General features: G+C 40.7%; 1 protein-coding gene across 2 annotated transcripts in view; it reads left to right on the forward strand.

Annotated features, from left to right (window-relative positions):
• The first annotated feature begins 4,471 nt into the window (after positions 1-4,471).
• onecut2 (one cut homeobox 2) overlaps positions 4,472-16,753 on the forward strand; it is a 21,263-nt gene continuing 8,981 nt past the window's right edge. Inside the window, exon 1 of one of the 2 annotated variants that reach the window (XM_043234210.1) lies at positions 4,472-5,848. In XM_043234210.1, coding sequence (XP_043090145.1) covers positions 4,731-5,848 — 1,118 coding nt within the window. In that variant the 5' untranslated portion in view covers positions 4,472-4,730. The remainder of the gene's footprint in view (positions 5,849-16,753) is intronic. The other variant, XM_043234209.1, reaches the window with a different exon arrangement.

Raw genomic sequence — 16,753 nt, forward strand, 5'->3', positions numbered from 1 at the left:
TTAATAATAACAAATTTTTTTTTTACATTTTTGTATATATATATATATATATATATATATATATATATATATCGCACACACAGAAACTAATGAAATATGTTATTTTTAATAACAAATAACTGTTTTATTATTAAATAAATGTTTTATCATTTTCGTTACAGCTGTATTTTTGTTTGGTTTTATTATTTTTGCGGTGAGATTAATTACAGACAAAATAATCGAAATATTTTCTTCGTCATGCATTGTCGTCCTACATTTAATGAATTCGATAAAATAAAAACGTACCCATGCGGATTATGTCGTCTCGTTATTTTAACAGGATTTTAATTTAGTGCATCTTGGGTTATTGGTTACATCTTACATTTTTTGCATGAACATCCCCTCCCTCGAATTATTCATTAGTTACGCTCTTATTTTTATTTTGTTTTCTTTAGTAAATCGTAATTAAAAAAGTGACAAAACTCCTCACATACTGTATAGCTGTTACGTGCATTATATTTCTACTATACTCCGTTCCTTTATTTTACAGTTTCGGCGCGAGGTCTCTTTCGTGGTGAACGCGTCGAGGGTTAAAGGTCACGGAGCCTGAAATACGGCCTTTCAGCGACAGAGAGCGAGACGCTGTGAAGACGTCACGGAGGACAGAGACCGCACTGAAGGGTTCTTCTGGAGGAAACGCGATCATTAAAGCACTTCCGTGTTAAACGGCTCACGCATGCAAAGAAAGAGCAGTTATTAATTAACCCCCAACACTCAAAACAATCAATAGGTTCATCAGACACACACACACACACACACATCATTTCAACACTGGCACATACATTTTTTTTTTTATTATTAATCCTATTTATTTCGTCCATTTTGCTTGTCATTTAACCAATATCTGCGGCTGAATTGTTTTATTTGAACCCTCTCTCGTCGCTCGACGTCCTCTTTCAGCGATCAGGTTATTCTCAGAGGTCAAATGTCACGGGTCACCTGATCTCACGTGACCTTTCGCCCAGCCTTTCAAATCCGCCTGCTTAAAATCCCACAAAAACCTCAGGAGCGTTAGACGTTTGAGTCTTCGCTCCCAAATGATCGATGCTCGCGCGAGAAAATAACTTTTTGATCACGTGACGAACAAAAACGCTACCGGTCAAAAGTTACCGTCGCGTTTTGTTTCTGAACCCTTTGCGAGCTCACGTTAAATGAAGTCAAAATACAGTTTTAAATGTCATTTTTTTCAGCTAGCCTGTATAAGGTTTCGCTCGCTTTTTTTTTTATCGCTCACCAAAATAAATCACGACTCTTGTAAATGCTACAGAATTTTAAAGTCGTTTTAAATCATGCACGACTGATGCAAGATTTTTTTTTCCCCCGTTAGAAACAAAAAAGGCGAAAATTTGTAACAGATCTGTTATTGGTGAGACGGACAGATTTACACGCCTGCGAAACGACGTGACTTCGGTCAAACTTAATTAGAGAATTAAAAAAAGAGTCATCTCTGAGCACCTGTTAAAGCATTTCATGCACGACGAGATCCGAACAACAGAGTCGGACCAACTGCTTCCAGTGTGTGTGTGTGTGTGTGTGTGTGTGTGTGTGTGTGTGTGTTAACATGTTTTATGAAAGTCATGTGACGTGTAAAAAGAAAAACATTTTGCCCCCTTAAGATGCATTTCTTTCAGTTCGTCTTCAAAATATATTAATCAACAATAACGCGTGACATAGCTGCTGTAAAAACACTAAAACGATAACGCATGAATTATGTAGCTATTTTACGTAAATAAAATTCACAGAATGGAAATATTTGCAGCCAAAACAAAACGACACCGGCGTGCCTCTCCCGTATATTCAAATCAAATTACAATACAGCCTCGTCTTTGTAAAAATGAAAAGGTTTTATGCACAGCCCAAAGAGCGCGTTGTGATGTTTACAGCCGCGGTATAAATATTAAACGGGTTTAAAAGCCGAAACACCGGTTGAATTTACCCGAGACTGATTCACACGTTTCTCTGCAACGCTGTTTGTGACGCGCCGGTGAAAAAAAGCGCATTCGCGAGCGCGTGAGGCCGGAGGAAGGTCGGAGACTTACCGGGAGCCGGGGACCTCCGCGCGCGCGCCCCCCGAACAGACGCGGCGCGGCGCGGGACGGTGACGGCGGCTTCGCGGGGTCCGAGGCGCGCTGATACTGATCGATAGCGCCGCGCTCGCACAGCAGATGGTCGGAGAGCGACATACACGAGGAAAGACGGGGCGAGAGAGGAGAGAGAGAGAGAGAGAGATAGAGAGAGTCACTCGGGGTCTCTTCAGCTCTCAGCCCGCAAGAAGAAATCACGCGCGTTCCGTTTACACCTAATCCATTCCGGTGAACGCGAGACGGGTTAACCGCGTCGCATCTGAACGTCCGCGGCGGAACTAACGCGTTTTGTTAAACGTTAACCGGGGCGTTTATTAAGTTGGATATCGCCGTCGGATGCGCATCAAAAAAATCAAGCACTGTTTAAATAAATGCAACCGCTTTTAAACGCGTGAGCAGCGTTAAACCATCTTTACTAACGCTCGGGTTTCACGGTGATTTTGAACCGAGAGAAGCTAGAAATCTAGAAATATATATCAGTGCCTACTGTTTTGTGTCATCGTGTTTATTTTTGTTAATAAAAGTCAATAATTGAACTATGGCCCAGTCCTGGTTTAGTCTAAACCCTGAAACTTTGGCAAGTATTTTAGCATGTTGGTTTTTATCATTTTAAGTGTATCTGCATATGCACGTGCATTAAGGGAAAAAGTGTGTGTGTGTGTGTGTGTGTGTGTGTGTGTGTATATATATATGTGTGTGTGTGTGTGTGTCTTTCTATTAATTTAATGAAACATATTTGTAATAATGTCCACTGGTTTTTTAAGTCAAATTAAAGTGGCCCACAAAGCGTAAATTAATCGAGCAAATGCAGGCCTTTTTCAGTCTTGCTTTCTTTTATTTATTTTTGTTTGCACTTCATAAAACGCGCCACGGTTTAGTCGATGCGTGATTTTGCGTTTGGCGATTTTGATGCACGTGTCGTGAAACGGTTTTTAGCTTCTGTAGTCTACCCTTAAATAACGCACAGTAAAAAACCCTAATACAAAAATCGCCTTTTTTTTTAAAGAGCGCCCGTTTGCTGACTGCAAGCCGACTTTGGCTTTTAGACTTCTACGCGCGTTTCGAAAGAAAACAACGTCCACGTTGGAGACTCTCTCTCTCTCTCTCTCTCTCTCTCTCTCTCTCTCTCTCTCTCTCTCTTCAAATATCGATTTTCTTTGACATGAATAAGGGCCTTTTTCAGTCAGTGATTCTTCGCATTATAGGTGGAGCGAGCCAAAGCGAAGCGGCACAAAAGCTCGCGCGGAGCGTCGGAGCGGGCGCCGAGCTCGCGCGCGTCCCTCGCGCGCGTCCCCTGCAGCAGGTATACACACACTTTTCCTCCAATTTGTGGCAGCTGAAAGGCCGGGAGAGGCTCGAGGAGGACACTGGGCCCCCTGCACCTCCTGCTCCTCCTCTGACAGCTGATCAAAAGAAAAATAGGTCACGCTTTTCAGACTTCTGTCGCTCATCCTTAATTACAGTCGCTTTAAACAAAAGCAACATCTGCGCATCCTCCAAACAAAATAGCAACCGGCATTCGAGAAATCTGTTACTTGTGAATCACCGCAAGCCGGATCGGACCATAATGCGCGTAAAAAGAAGTTACTGCGCGAGCGGGATTGATCGATTTAGACCGAGCAGCTCGGGAACGGCACGATCTGGGGGTTAAAGCGCGCAGAGCATGCCCAAAATTTCAAAAAAGTTTTGCATACACCCGGGACGATTTTTTTGTTGTTGTTGTTGTTGACGTTGGAATTTTTACGCGGTGTAAAAAAAAATGTGTTCGGAAACGGAACAAGGCTTTAAAACCACCCTGAGAACATTTCAGAGATACAAACATGTTTGTTTGAAGCGCGTGCGAAATGAACCCGCGGCTGAATATTCGCGCGAGGAAGAGTTCAAATAAAGGCAGACAGCATTTGTGCATCGATGTGTTCAATGGATGAAATCAGACAGATGGGGGAAAAATACATATTCAGTCATTGGCTCAGTATGCACGACGATGCACAAAATAAAGATATAGAATTAATTGTTTCTCCCCAAAAAGTGCACTTATTAAAATGTAACTAACATGTGCCCTTTGGTTGCTTTTTTTCCTGAGGGCGCACAGTTACGTTTCTGGGTTTTGAACACACCCGTTCTTTATATTATATTTTATATATTACGAACCGGGTAAACGACGCGTTTGCAGTGTCAGAGAAGCGCCCGTCTGACGCGCGCTTCCAGATGCAAAGGCAGCGACTCCGAAAGGCTCCGTGGGAGCGTCAGCGATTGGCCAGGCGGGCGCCGGCGAGGGACGCGATTGGACCGCCGGCGCGTCAATCAAGGCCAAATCTCCTCCCCTTTCAGCAGGGTCGGGTGCGCGCGGAGCAAGCCCACCCCAAACACCTCCAGCTGCCCAAACAGAAGACGCAGGAGGAGTAGAGGGCTCGGACATGGGGAGAAATCAGCACTGGCCCGTCTGATAGAGATCGGTGTTTTTTATTTATTAAAAAAAAAGGAGGAAAAAAAACCCGAGAGGCCTTAGGAGAGAGAGAGAGAGGCACAGAGAGAGGGGGAAAATAAAAACGAATACGGAGAGAAACCCATCCCTGGCACAAAGCTGGACATAAATCAATGGACTGAATGAAGACTGCCTATAACGCCTATCGATGCCTGGCCAAGGATTTGGATGCGTACGCCATGAACCCAGAGATGACAATGGACATTGGCAGCCTAAGCCATGAGCAGGACTTGATGAGCAGCCACAGCCCCCATCACAACCGCAATCCGGGGGCTTCCTTGCGGATACACCAGGATCTGACCGTGGCGCCGTCGCGCTCCGCGATGGTCTCCAGCATGGCTTCGATTCTGGACGGCGGCGGCGGCGGGGGCGCAGGGGGAGAGTACCGTCCCGAGCTTTCGCTGCCGCTCCATCACGCCATGAGCATGCCCTGCGACACCTCCCCGTCCGGGATGAGCGGCACCTACACCACCCTGACCCCTCTGCAGCCCCTGCCGCCGATCTCCACCGTGTCCGACAAATTCCACCATCCGCACCATCACCACCATCACCACCACCAGCGTTTCTCTGGGAACGTGAGCGGCAGCTTCACCCTCATGCGGGACGAGAGGACTCTACCAGCCATGAACAACCTCTACAGCCCCTACCACAAAGACATGAGCGGGATGGGGCAGAGCTTGTCCCCTCTGGGCAACGGCTTGGGCTCCATCCACAACGCGCAGCAGACGCTTCACAACTACGGCGCGCACAGCCACGACAAGATGCTGAGCTCCAACTTCGACGCGCACACTGCCATGCTGGCCAGAAGTGACCAGCACCTCTCCAGAGGCCTCGGTGGCCCCGCGGCGGGCATGATCCCGCCGCACCTCAACGGGATGCACGGGCATCCGGGCCACCCTCAATCCCACGGGCCCGTGTTGGCTTCCAACCGGGACAGACCGCTCTCCTCCTCCTCCTCCTCCGGAGCGCCGGGCTCCGGCTCGGGCCAGCTGGAAGAGATCAACACCAAGGAAGTGGCGCAGCGCATCACGGCCGAGCTCAAGCGCTACAGCATCCCGCAGGCCATCTTCGCGCAGCGGGTGCTGTGCCGCTCGCAGGGCACGCTCTCCGACCTGCTGCGGAACCCCAAACCCTGGAGTAAACTCAAGTCCGGCCGCGAAACGTTTCGCCGCATGTGGAAGTGGTTACAGGAGCCCGAGTTTCAGAGGATGTCGGCCCTTCGGCTTGCAGGTAAGACAAGGTATCTGCTTTCGAACATCTTCTGTGACGATGTTTTTGGGGGCTTTGTGGCGTAAAACGTTTCAGCGAACGCGCTTTTCTTTGACTTGGAACGTCCGGAGCGAAACAGTGTATCGTTTTTAGTTTTGCCGTTCTTTATTTACTTTTGAAATGTTGCAAGTGCGCACGCTTTTGGAAGAGTCTCTTTTCTCTCTCTCTCTCTCTCTCTCTCTCTCTCAGTCAAAGAAAAGCTTTCAGAGAGGTGCTGAATAGGGATGTGTTGGTAATTACTGGACTGTTATTCCCCTCCTGCCCCTCTACATCAGGCGTGTTGCCCCCTCTAGCGATGGGCGGTGCAGGACCCCCTTTTCCTTTGTTCGGATGAAGAAAAAGCAAGACCAGAATTCTGTAGTTTGGCGTGCGAGGTGTCAGAGACGGTGTTGTGTTGTTGAAGAGCATCCTATCAGTGCATTAAAATAAAAGCTGGCTGCCTATTGATTTTTAATTTGTAGGGTGATGCACAATTATTCACTGAAATAATGGACAGCTCTGATGCATGGTGCATTGTGCAGCACAAGTGTGCATTAACTTCAGCTGAGAGAAAAAACACACAAATTGCGCCTTAAAGAACGATGCATTTGAGTGTCAACAAAAGGTTCTTCTTCGTGTTAAATCGCATACCAGAACATGAGCGTCTTCGTCAAAACACGCTCTCGTCGATCCTTTGCATATAGTGCGCCCTCAGAAGGTGCAAACAAATGCATTCTCTTTAACCAAGAATGCCATTTTAAGCAGAACCGTGCTTTGAGATGTTGGCGTAGGCGCTTTAATGCTGTTTCCCTGCAGGGCTCTGGTCTCACAGATGGCTTTGGGTTGGGGGGAAGGTATTATGTGATCTGCAGGGGAATTGAAAAGAAGAACAGAGGCTGCAGCGGCTCGATGAATTATTGATAGAAATCTCTGCGTGACCCTCAGCTCAACGCACAAAACGTCACCTTGTCTTGGGTTAAACAGGCAGAGATGTGCAGCCCGGCACCTGCCTTTTGTTCGCTGTTTTGGAGGAGAGAGGAGACGCAAATATTGAAGCAGAAACCGAAGAGCTGCACGTCGTGACATCAGAAATGTCTGACCCGGAGAGAACTGCCGGCCGCTTTGTTTTCATGCATGTAAATGTCGACGCTCTTAAAAACGACTTTTCACAGCGGTTTTTGGTCCGTTTATAGAACCTTTTGTGGAATGGAAAGATTAAAGAACCTTTAGTTTTGAGTTAGATTTGTAATATAATGCTTTTTTCATGCTACGGTTACAGTGGGGTCCAAAAGCAGCGCTGAATTGAAACGAAACGTTAGAACGTTTGACAACATAGCTTGGTGGAAAAATGAAAAAGCCGATCGTTTGAATGCATCGATGTGCCTCTTTGTACGGACGGTCAGATTTCCTTGTTTTGATTTGAAGATATCAGTTGTTAAATCGTGATCTTCAGGTTTTGCTCTTTTCAGGGTCCAACTTATCACCTGATTTAATGAAATGCTATTCAGATCATGTAAAAAAAAAAGATATCTGAAACCCATACTTGAAGGTACGCAGCGATTTAATGACTTATTGGTTATCTTTAAGCCAAGAGGTGCAGGTGCCTGATGTCACAGGAGAAAACGAGCCTGTCTTTGCACTATTCGTTTAGTCAAATCAAACGTGACGTCTGACTGGACCTCATTCCAGTCACACGGAGCAGGCAATCAGCTATCGAGACGAACCTCGGCCTGTGCCGTCCGCCACGGACAAACAACTTTATTAAGTAAATGATCAAAGGGGACAAGCGCTGTTATACGAGTCAGGGCCGAGGAGATTGAAAAAGAGCCAGCGCTGGAGAAACACGGGTTCCCCGGCCCGTAAATAAGAGCGCTGGAGATGGAGAAATATACCTCCAAAGCACGCCAGACTGCATTCGAGAGACGTCTTTCCCGATTTGGGCTTTTTCGCTTTAAAACTGAAGACGGACGGGAAAATATGGAACATCTAAAGCCTGAGAGCACTTGCATTTTTGCAAAATGTAGATTTACAAAGCGTGCCAATGGCGTATCAATTTGAGCGAAAGTTGAAATAAACCGTTGGAGCGGCAAGACCTGATGTTCACGTTCTCCATCGTGAAAGAGCATCTTCTGGAAATCTGACCATCTGTACAAAGAGTCACATGATCAGTGACACTCACGCACTGACATTTGATCCTAATGTTGCAACGACAAATATCCTTTGCTTTTTTTTTAAACAGCCAGTATCATAGCTATTTATTTACAGGGTTTGCATGAAAAAGTTCCGTATTTTTAATTTGGTCTCAAGTAATTGGACTTAATTTCATACATGTATGTAAAAAGCCGACGTTTTCGATGCATTTCAATCAAACATTTGGATGCCACTGTAAATTATTGTTTATTTACAGATCCCAGATTTATATTGTGGTTTCAGAAACCTGAGCACTACTGTTTATCATTATTTAGTTATGCATTTGCATGGAGAATGCGGGCTATTCGTTTTTAAGTTTGCGTGAGAAAAATCCAAAATATTTGATGTGGTCTGAGACATTTGGATGCCACTGTAAGTTATTGTTTATTTGCATGTTTGCATAAAAAAATTATTTTTAATGTGGTCTCGGATATTTGGACACCACAAAAAATTTTTTTTTTCATATTTGCATAAGAAAATTCTAACTTTTTCATTTAGCTTCAACATTTAGGCTCCACTGTATATTATATAGTAACAGCTGACCGATACAGGTTCTTTAATGGCAAATGCAATGCCAATATCTATAGAAGATGTTAGTCGATGAACCGATAATAGTATTTTAACAGTTCAAATCACTATGAAATTATTCATTTTTGTTGCACAATATGAAATTCTAAGAATTGCACATTACCAGATTTGTACTGCTTAGCAGGCTCCAAATGATTTGGCCGATATATCGGCAAGTGATCGGTTAGAATATGTATTCGGTCACAATGAGGTTGTGTCAGATGATTGAATCCGTAAGATTGGAAAGCAAAGATGCAAAAAAAGCTATATATAAGCTATATTTTCAAAGCCGGGCCAATCGGGCATCAAGCGGTCAGTGTGTTGTTTTCTGGACCTTTCAAAGGGCAGAACCGGGACAAAGAGATCAAAATCCCAGGCCAGTCCTGCTGTTTATTTTCGTCCTGTCGTTCAGTAATGTGTGTGAGTTATGTCACTTTCTCAAACAAATATGTGTTGCTGAATGACGGCGGATCGATGCGGGTAATCTCTTAAAGATTAAAAGGGCATTAATGCTGGCAACAATAACATAAACGTGTGCACCCAGTTCGCATTGATCTGGAACCCGATCCCGACTTGTTCCAGTAAAGCTGACGCTGGAAGAACGTTCCCAGCAAGCCGACTGACTCCGTGCTAAAAAGACTCCGGGGCGGGCTATTCTGAGCCGTGCTTGTTTAAAAGGATCATTAAAGCTGATGAAGCCGCCCCGGATGAGACGTGAAATCAACGCATAGCCGAGCGTAGATGTTTTTCAGAAGATGTTTAATCACTCCGGCTCTGCGCGGAGGAGGCCGGCGTTAAAACCAATACGCCCGGTGACCTTCACACAAAGACCGGGGCGACACGACGCGCCTCGCGGCTCCAGAGAGGACGCCGTCTGATAATTATAATGGCTTTGCGGTGCTTTGAGGGGACCTTTTAGTGATGAGATTCTCTTCTCAAACCAATAAGTGTGTAACACGGGCCAAGAGAGTGAAATAATCCCGACAGAAATATGATTGGGCCCGACTGCTTTATAAGATACTCTTGCGATTGTGGTCAAGATGCTTTTGATTCCGAAATCAGACTAATCCAATCTCATGGAAGATGACCTGACAAAAAAAAAAACAGCATTGCCTGTTGTATCAACTTTACAATCGCAATAAGCTTTTATTAACGTTTGATCTTTTTCTATTTTATCGGTTTTCTTTTCATTTATTATACAAATGTGTGTACTGCATTAAGCCAGTTGAGACTTTATTTACTAACTGCTTGCATTTTACTCATTTGTAAGTCGCTTTGGAGAAAACATCAATATTTACTAATACCTTTTTTAAAAACTGAACTAACAAATAAAAAATCTATTAATATAAACAATAATTACTGCTGACTGCGAGACCTAAAGTGTTACAGATTGCTTTCTTTTATGGTTTAGACATAAAATTAGATTAATTGACATTTAATTTAGTACTAGAGGCCTTTGAATATGTTTAAATGTAGTCGACAAACTCACATGAATCTGTGTTTCACTTATATGTAATATTAATGTTTTTATATCTATAATTTCCGCATTTTTCTCATAGCTATCTGTACAGTTTACGATAATCAAAAAAATACAAAAGAGTAAGATTGATTGTACCAGCCTTTTTGCCATATTTAGTGTAATAATGTTGTAATCTGTCCAATTTAAGCAGATAAACTGTATAGTAGGGTCTAAAAGTCTGAAAATGCTTCTGAAATTATTTTAACATTTGTTATTGAAAATGATACCAGCGTAGTCGTTTTTAATGAAAAGTTGAAAATACTTGGCTCAATTTTATGCCAGAACTGCTTTAAAATGTTCAAAATCCCACGTTTCTGACTCGTGCGTCTATATATGTCACGTATATCTTAAAGCGCAGATCCCTGAAGCGCGTGTTCTTGCAGTATCAGGTTGTTTTTTTAGTTTTGAGGTGAAGTGATGTGATTATCTCTGTGTCAGACTGAAATGTCTTGTGATTGGGGGATCGCCGTCAGCGCCGGCCCGAGCAAAGGGCAAAGTTTTTGGTCTCTCAGCCCCGCAAAGCGGCCCGTGATGCTGCTGTCAGTAAACCAACGGCGAGCCAAAACATGTTTTTATGTAGCGAGTCTGTGGGGGATTCATTTGTCTGTCAGCTTTTCTCTTTATTTGGGTTTTATTCTTGCTTTCAAGTGGTTTCCATGTCAGTGATCCATAGATGAATGGTTGTAAATAAATGTTTGTGCGCAACATGGCAAAGATTGTTTAGTGTGAGACATGTGAAATGAGTTTATCTTACTCTGCTGTGGCTTGCTAAAAAGAATAGACAACTTTTAACTTCAGCTATGAGGAAAGAGAAAGGTTCATGTTTGCTTTTCTAGAAGCTGATAAGAGCTTACGTAATAAAACGCGGCCATTATTTACAGTTGGGTCTTATGTTCTTTTAAATACAGCTTTTGTTAGAGGAACTGATAACAAATACTGCTATTATTTATTCACCCACATGTCATTTCCAAACCCCTTATTTGTTAAAATGAGGTTTTAGCTTCGTACGGTTAGGTTTATGCATGCAGGTTCGTACATTTAGGTTTGTGCATTTAGCAGATCATTGCATTGCGTTACTTTGCCATTGCAAAAAAAAAAATAGCTAAAGAAAATAACTATAAAAAACCTTAGGAATGTATAAGAAATCCTTTGTCTTTATGCAGCTTTTGCATGCCATGAAGTACAGTAAAAACATTAATTACTGTAAAAGCATTCATTAATAAGGATTAATGGTATGATGTTATAATTTTTAAATCTTTTTTGTATGGAAATAAGCTGGATGAATATCGTTTTTATTTTAGGATGTGATGCAATCAGGATTTGTGTACTTTTAAGACAGGTCGCTTCTTGTCAAACAAAGATACGGATAACAAAAATACCTATCTAAGTAATCAGTGTTGCTTATTTACCTGTGGTTCTTTTGTGCATTTGTAAGCATTCAGTGTGTTTGTGAAACTGATTGGATCGTTGACTGATGTTGACGAGTGTTAGCTCATCAGCATTGTTTCAACACACCGTTTGAGAGTGTTCTGATTGGCTCTATCAGTGTGCTGATGTTTCTGTCTGGCAACAAACCTTTGAACCGCTGATGTCATCATTTCAGACCCAGATGAACTCTGACCTTTTATTCACTTGATCAGAGAACATTTGTTCTGCTCCTCATGGAGATCAAGAGATAGAGTGACCCAGAAAGTATGTGTACACTTGCGTCTCACTTAAGGACACTTCAGGCAGGTTTTTTGTTTCATGCATTGGTCAAGATTTTGGGCTGTTTTTCTTCCACAAAAAATGTCTTTCAGACACTTGGAAACAAAACATCCAACATACACATTTCGAAAAAAATTATTTTAGGACACTTTACCTACTCGCGTCTATAGATTTACATGTTAAAACACAAATTGAAAGTTTTTTCTTCACTTCAGCATAATGTACGTGCACGAAACTTTACAGTTTTATTCCTATCTATATTCTGAAGATTTTTACTGAGGGGATTGTTTATATCTCATTCCCCCTGATTTTTCTAACATTAAATTCCTAAAAACATGGCAAAAATACATATGTTTAAAAACTGTGAGTTTCTTTCTTCACTTCAACAGCACTTACATAAACCAAACTTTACAGTTTTATTCCTATCTATATTCTGAAGATTTCTGCTGAAGGGATTGTTTATATCTCATTTGCCCTGATTTTTCTAACATTTTATTCCTAAAAACATGGTAAAAATACACATGTTTAAAAACCGTGATTTTCTTTCTCTGCTTCAACAGCACTTAAATAAACCAAACTTTACAGTTTTATTCCTCTCTATATTCTGAAGATTTTTACTGAAGGGATTGTTTATATCTCATTTCCCCTGATTTTTCTAACATTATATTCCTAAAAACATGGCAAAAAATACATATGTTAAAAAACTGTGAGTTTCTTTCTTCACTTCAACAGCACTTACATAAACCAAACTTTACAGTTTTATTCCTCTCTATATTCTGAAGATTTCTGCTGAAGGGATTGTTTATATCTCATTTGCCCTGATTTTTCTAACATTTTATTCCTAAAAACATGGTAAAAATACACATGTTTAAAAACCGTGATTTTCTTTCTCTGCTTCAACAGCACTTAAATAAACCAAACTTTACAGTTTTATTCCTCTCTATATTCTGAAGATTTCTGCTGAAGGGATTGTTTATATCTCATTTGCCCTGATTTTTCTAACATTTTATTCCTAAAAACATGGTAAAAATACACATGTTTAAAAACCGTGATTTTCTTTCTCTGCTTCAACAGCACTTAAATAAACCAAACTTTACAGTTTTATTCCTATCTATATTCTGAAGATTTTTACTGAGGGGATTGTTTATATCTCATTCGCCCTGAATTTTCCAACATTTTATTCCTAAAAACATGGCAAAAATACATACGTTTAAAAACCATGAGTTTCTTTCTCCACTTCAACAGCACTTAAATAAACCAAACTTTACAGTTTTATTCCTATCTATATTCTGAAGATTTTTACTGAGGGGATTGTTTATATCTCATCATCCTGATTTTTCTAACATTATATTCTAAAAACATTTTATTACGTTTTAAAAACATGAGTTTCTTTCTCCACTTCAACAGCACTTAAATAAACCAAACTTTACAGTTTTATTCCTCTCTATATTCTGAAGATTTCTGCTGAAGGGATTGTTTATATCTCATTCCCCCTGATTTTTCTAACATTTTATTCCTAAAAACATGGCAAAAATACATACGTTTAAAAACCATGAGTTTCTTTCTCCACTTCAACAGCACTTAAATAAACCAAACTTTACAGTTTTATTCCTATCTATATTCTGAAGATTTTTACTGAGGGGATTGTTTATATCTCATCCGTCCTGATTTTTCTAACATTATATTCTTAAAAACATGGCAAAAATACATACGTTTAAAAACCATGAGTTTCTTTCTCCACTTCAACAGCACTTACATAAACCAAACTTTACAGTTTTATTCCTCTCTATATTCTGAAGATTTCTGCTGAAGGGATTGTTTATATCTCATTCCCCCTGATTTTTCTAACATTTTATTCCTAAAAACATGGCAAAAATACACGTTTAAAAACCGTGATTTTCTTTCTCTGCTTCAACAGCACTTAAATAAACCAAACTTTACAGTTTTATTCCTCTCTATATTCTGAAGATTTTTACTACAACGTTTATTTGTATATTATTCACACATTTCTTTCTCTACTTTGGCAGCACCTACATACACCAAACATAGCAGTTTTATTCCTCTCTATAGTCTGAAGATTTTTACTGAAGGGTTTGTTCATATATCATTCGCTTTGATTTCTGTAACATTTTATTCTTAAAAAAACATGGTGAAAATGTGTTTTTCTCTGACTGTTGACAGTATTTTCTGGTATCTGGAGTGATAAAAAGAGATATCCAAAATCCCCTCTATAAAAACGTTCTCCTGTAACGTATCAACAAAACAAAACAAGAATTTAGTATCTGGCTTTTTCCAATTTTCTGAATAATGTTCTGGAATTTCATTCAAATGATTGCATTTTTAACAACGTAAGGCCTCACTTGCATATTTAAACATATAAAAATAATTTACTGCAAAACAGTTACCTGTGATTAATCAACTGGGGATGTTTGTATTATGTATTTATTAGAATTTTGCCTTAAAATTGCCTGAATGCATTATATATCAAATATCATCGTTGTTATATTGTGTTAATTTGTTAAGAAAGATACACATGCTTGATCTCCTTATGTGTGTGATGCACGTGAACAAATAATATCGGGCTTACTGTCTTTGCTTCTGGCTCAAGCTAGATGATCCACTGCAGAGAACACATGACTCTGTGTCTCTCAGTTTCTCTTTCCTTCCCCTCCTCCATCTCTCGCCGAGGTGTCCGGCCTCCACATTAAGGATATCCGCACATGCACAGAATGACACAGCTAAGTGCAAGACTACAGCATAATGCATTTAGCAAGTCCTCTCACTCTAACACACACTCAAACACACACACACACACACACACACAGGCCACTTCCAGAGGAGCGTATGCTTAGAAAATGGTTGATGTTGAGATCGGAAGCGTTTGAGCGGCCCGGCGTTGGCACGAGAGATCGCACGACCGTGAGAGCATGAAACACTAGCCGAATTAAAAAAAGGAGTGATTTTCTCTCGTCTGTTATGGGGAGGTTTCAGCGAACAAGTGAAAACATCATTACTGATCGTGTTTTGTGGCGAAATATTGATCTTATGTCACCCACCGCCCCCTCCCCCCCGACTCTCATTCTCTCGCTTTCTTTGTACTGTATCTCTTGCTTTTTCTCCGTCATGTAAATCTGATGACTTTAAGATGCGTGCGACTGGAAATGTAAGGATTCTTGAAATTTCATTAGAAGAGCTTTAGCTAACAAAATATGGTTGAGTGTAGGGATTTTTTCAAATTTATTTTACAGTGAACTGTGGCTTATAATTAGTGATATTAACCAGGCTGATTTTTTTATTTTATTTTATTAGATTAATGATTCTATTCTATATCAGTGTTAATACGGCATATTTTTTTTATCTGACATGCTATTATAATTGTATTTATTTTCTAGAATTATTATTTCAGTTTAGTTTGTTGTGGTTTTCATTTAGTTTTTCCTCCAGGTTTCAACAATGTTTTTTTTTTTCAAAATTATTATTATTATTTATTTATTTTTTCAGTTTTAATTTAATTTAATTAATTTTTTTGTGAATGTTTATTTCAAGTAACAAAATTGCTTTAATGCTTTTGGTTAAGTATAATAAACCTGATATGTAAAATCTACTGTCACCTTTACATGTTTAATACATGTTTAAATATTTTATATTAAGTTATATTAAATCTCTCTAAATATCTGCACCCATTTCGACTCGTCACTGATTCTCGGTTTAGATTTTTAAGATCATGCAAAGCGCCATCATTTCCCCCTTTGTCCTCAGAAACAAGCTTCAGCTGCATCTGCATGTATAATTCAGTGGTGATCATCAGACAGCGGTTTGTTTTTGTGAAGCCATGGACATAATGTACAGAGAGAACAGGCAGGGTAAAACTACTGCGTCTGGCGTGAAGACTACAGCCGGCGTGAACCTTTCCTTAATGCATGTTCCTGGTTTTATAGCGCATGATTCATCGGAGCATCTTATTGCAGTAAAATATAATGGTTTGCTCTAACTCTGAAAACGTTGCTTCTCAGCGTGAGCCGTCGCTTAATGTTCAAGTTTCCTGTGTGCTGCGTTTGTTTCAGTTGTGCTCTTTTTCCAGGTGGTGGAAAACAAGTCTGAATTAGTCACGTGAAACAGAAATCGAAAAATACGGCACTGATTTTAATTTCATTCAAATACATTTTTATCGGGTTTATCAATAGCCAATAGGTTGATATGTATAGCAACGTAACTGTTATAAATTCACAAACATACACAAAACGTTTTCTTTTAAGTTTGGCTGATGCCAATAGCCTCAATATAGCTTCTAATATATTTTCTTACACAATTTTTTTTCTGCTTGCATTCTAATTAATTTATTCTCCAAATATTTTTTCAGTATCGCTTCCAAATTATTACACATATTCCTTTCGCACAGTTATATATTATTTATCATGAATGGTTTTCATTCATTTTGCATGACGTTTTTTCGGAACAAACATTTTGTACTTTCATTTTTTTGTTTATGCTTGAAATTAAATCCGATGTTTTTACAGATTTCAGTATCTATGCCGATGAAACAGGCCGGCCTTCGGGTTCCTCGTTAATTACTGCAGGCGCGAGCCGATGCTCGATACAGGCAAGAACTGATCGATCTCTCGCGGCCGGGTCTTTGAGGGCGACAGGGAAAGCGTCGAGATCCGAGCGGGCGACGGCGGTGTGTGGTTAGGACCGTTCCACTGGACGTTTCCTCTCACGCACATTGATTTACATTTGCCAGCGAGGAAAGATAAACCAGAGGTGTGAGAGCAGCTCCTACCCGTTTGATGAAAGGCCAGGGAAACCTGAGGTATTGATCGGATTGATTGAACTCTACCCCTTTTAGAAAAGCCCAAAGTTGACACCCCTCTCCCACCGCGGAAATGGTAAATCCCTTTGAATAATATAATTGCT

Source organism: Puntigrus tetrazona, unplaced genomic scaffold, assembly GCF_018831695.1.
Source record: "Puntigrus tetrazona isolate hp1 unplaced genomic scaffold, ASM1883169v1 S000001111, whole genome shotgun sequence".
NCBI lineage: Eukaryota > Metazoa > Chordata > Actinopteri > Cypriniformes > Cyprinidae > Puntigrus > Puntigrus tetrazona.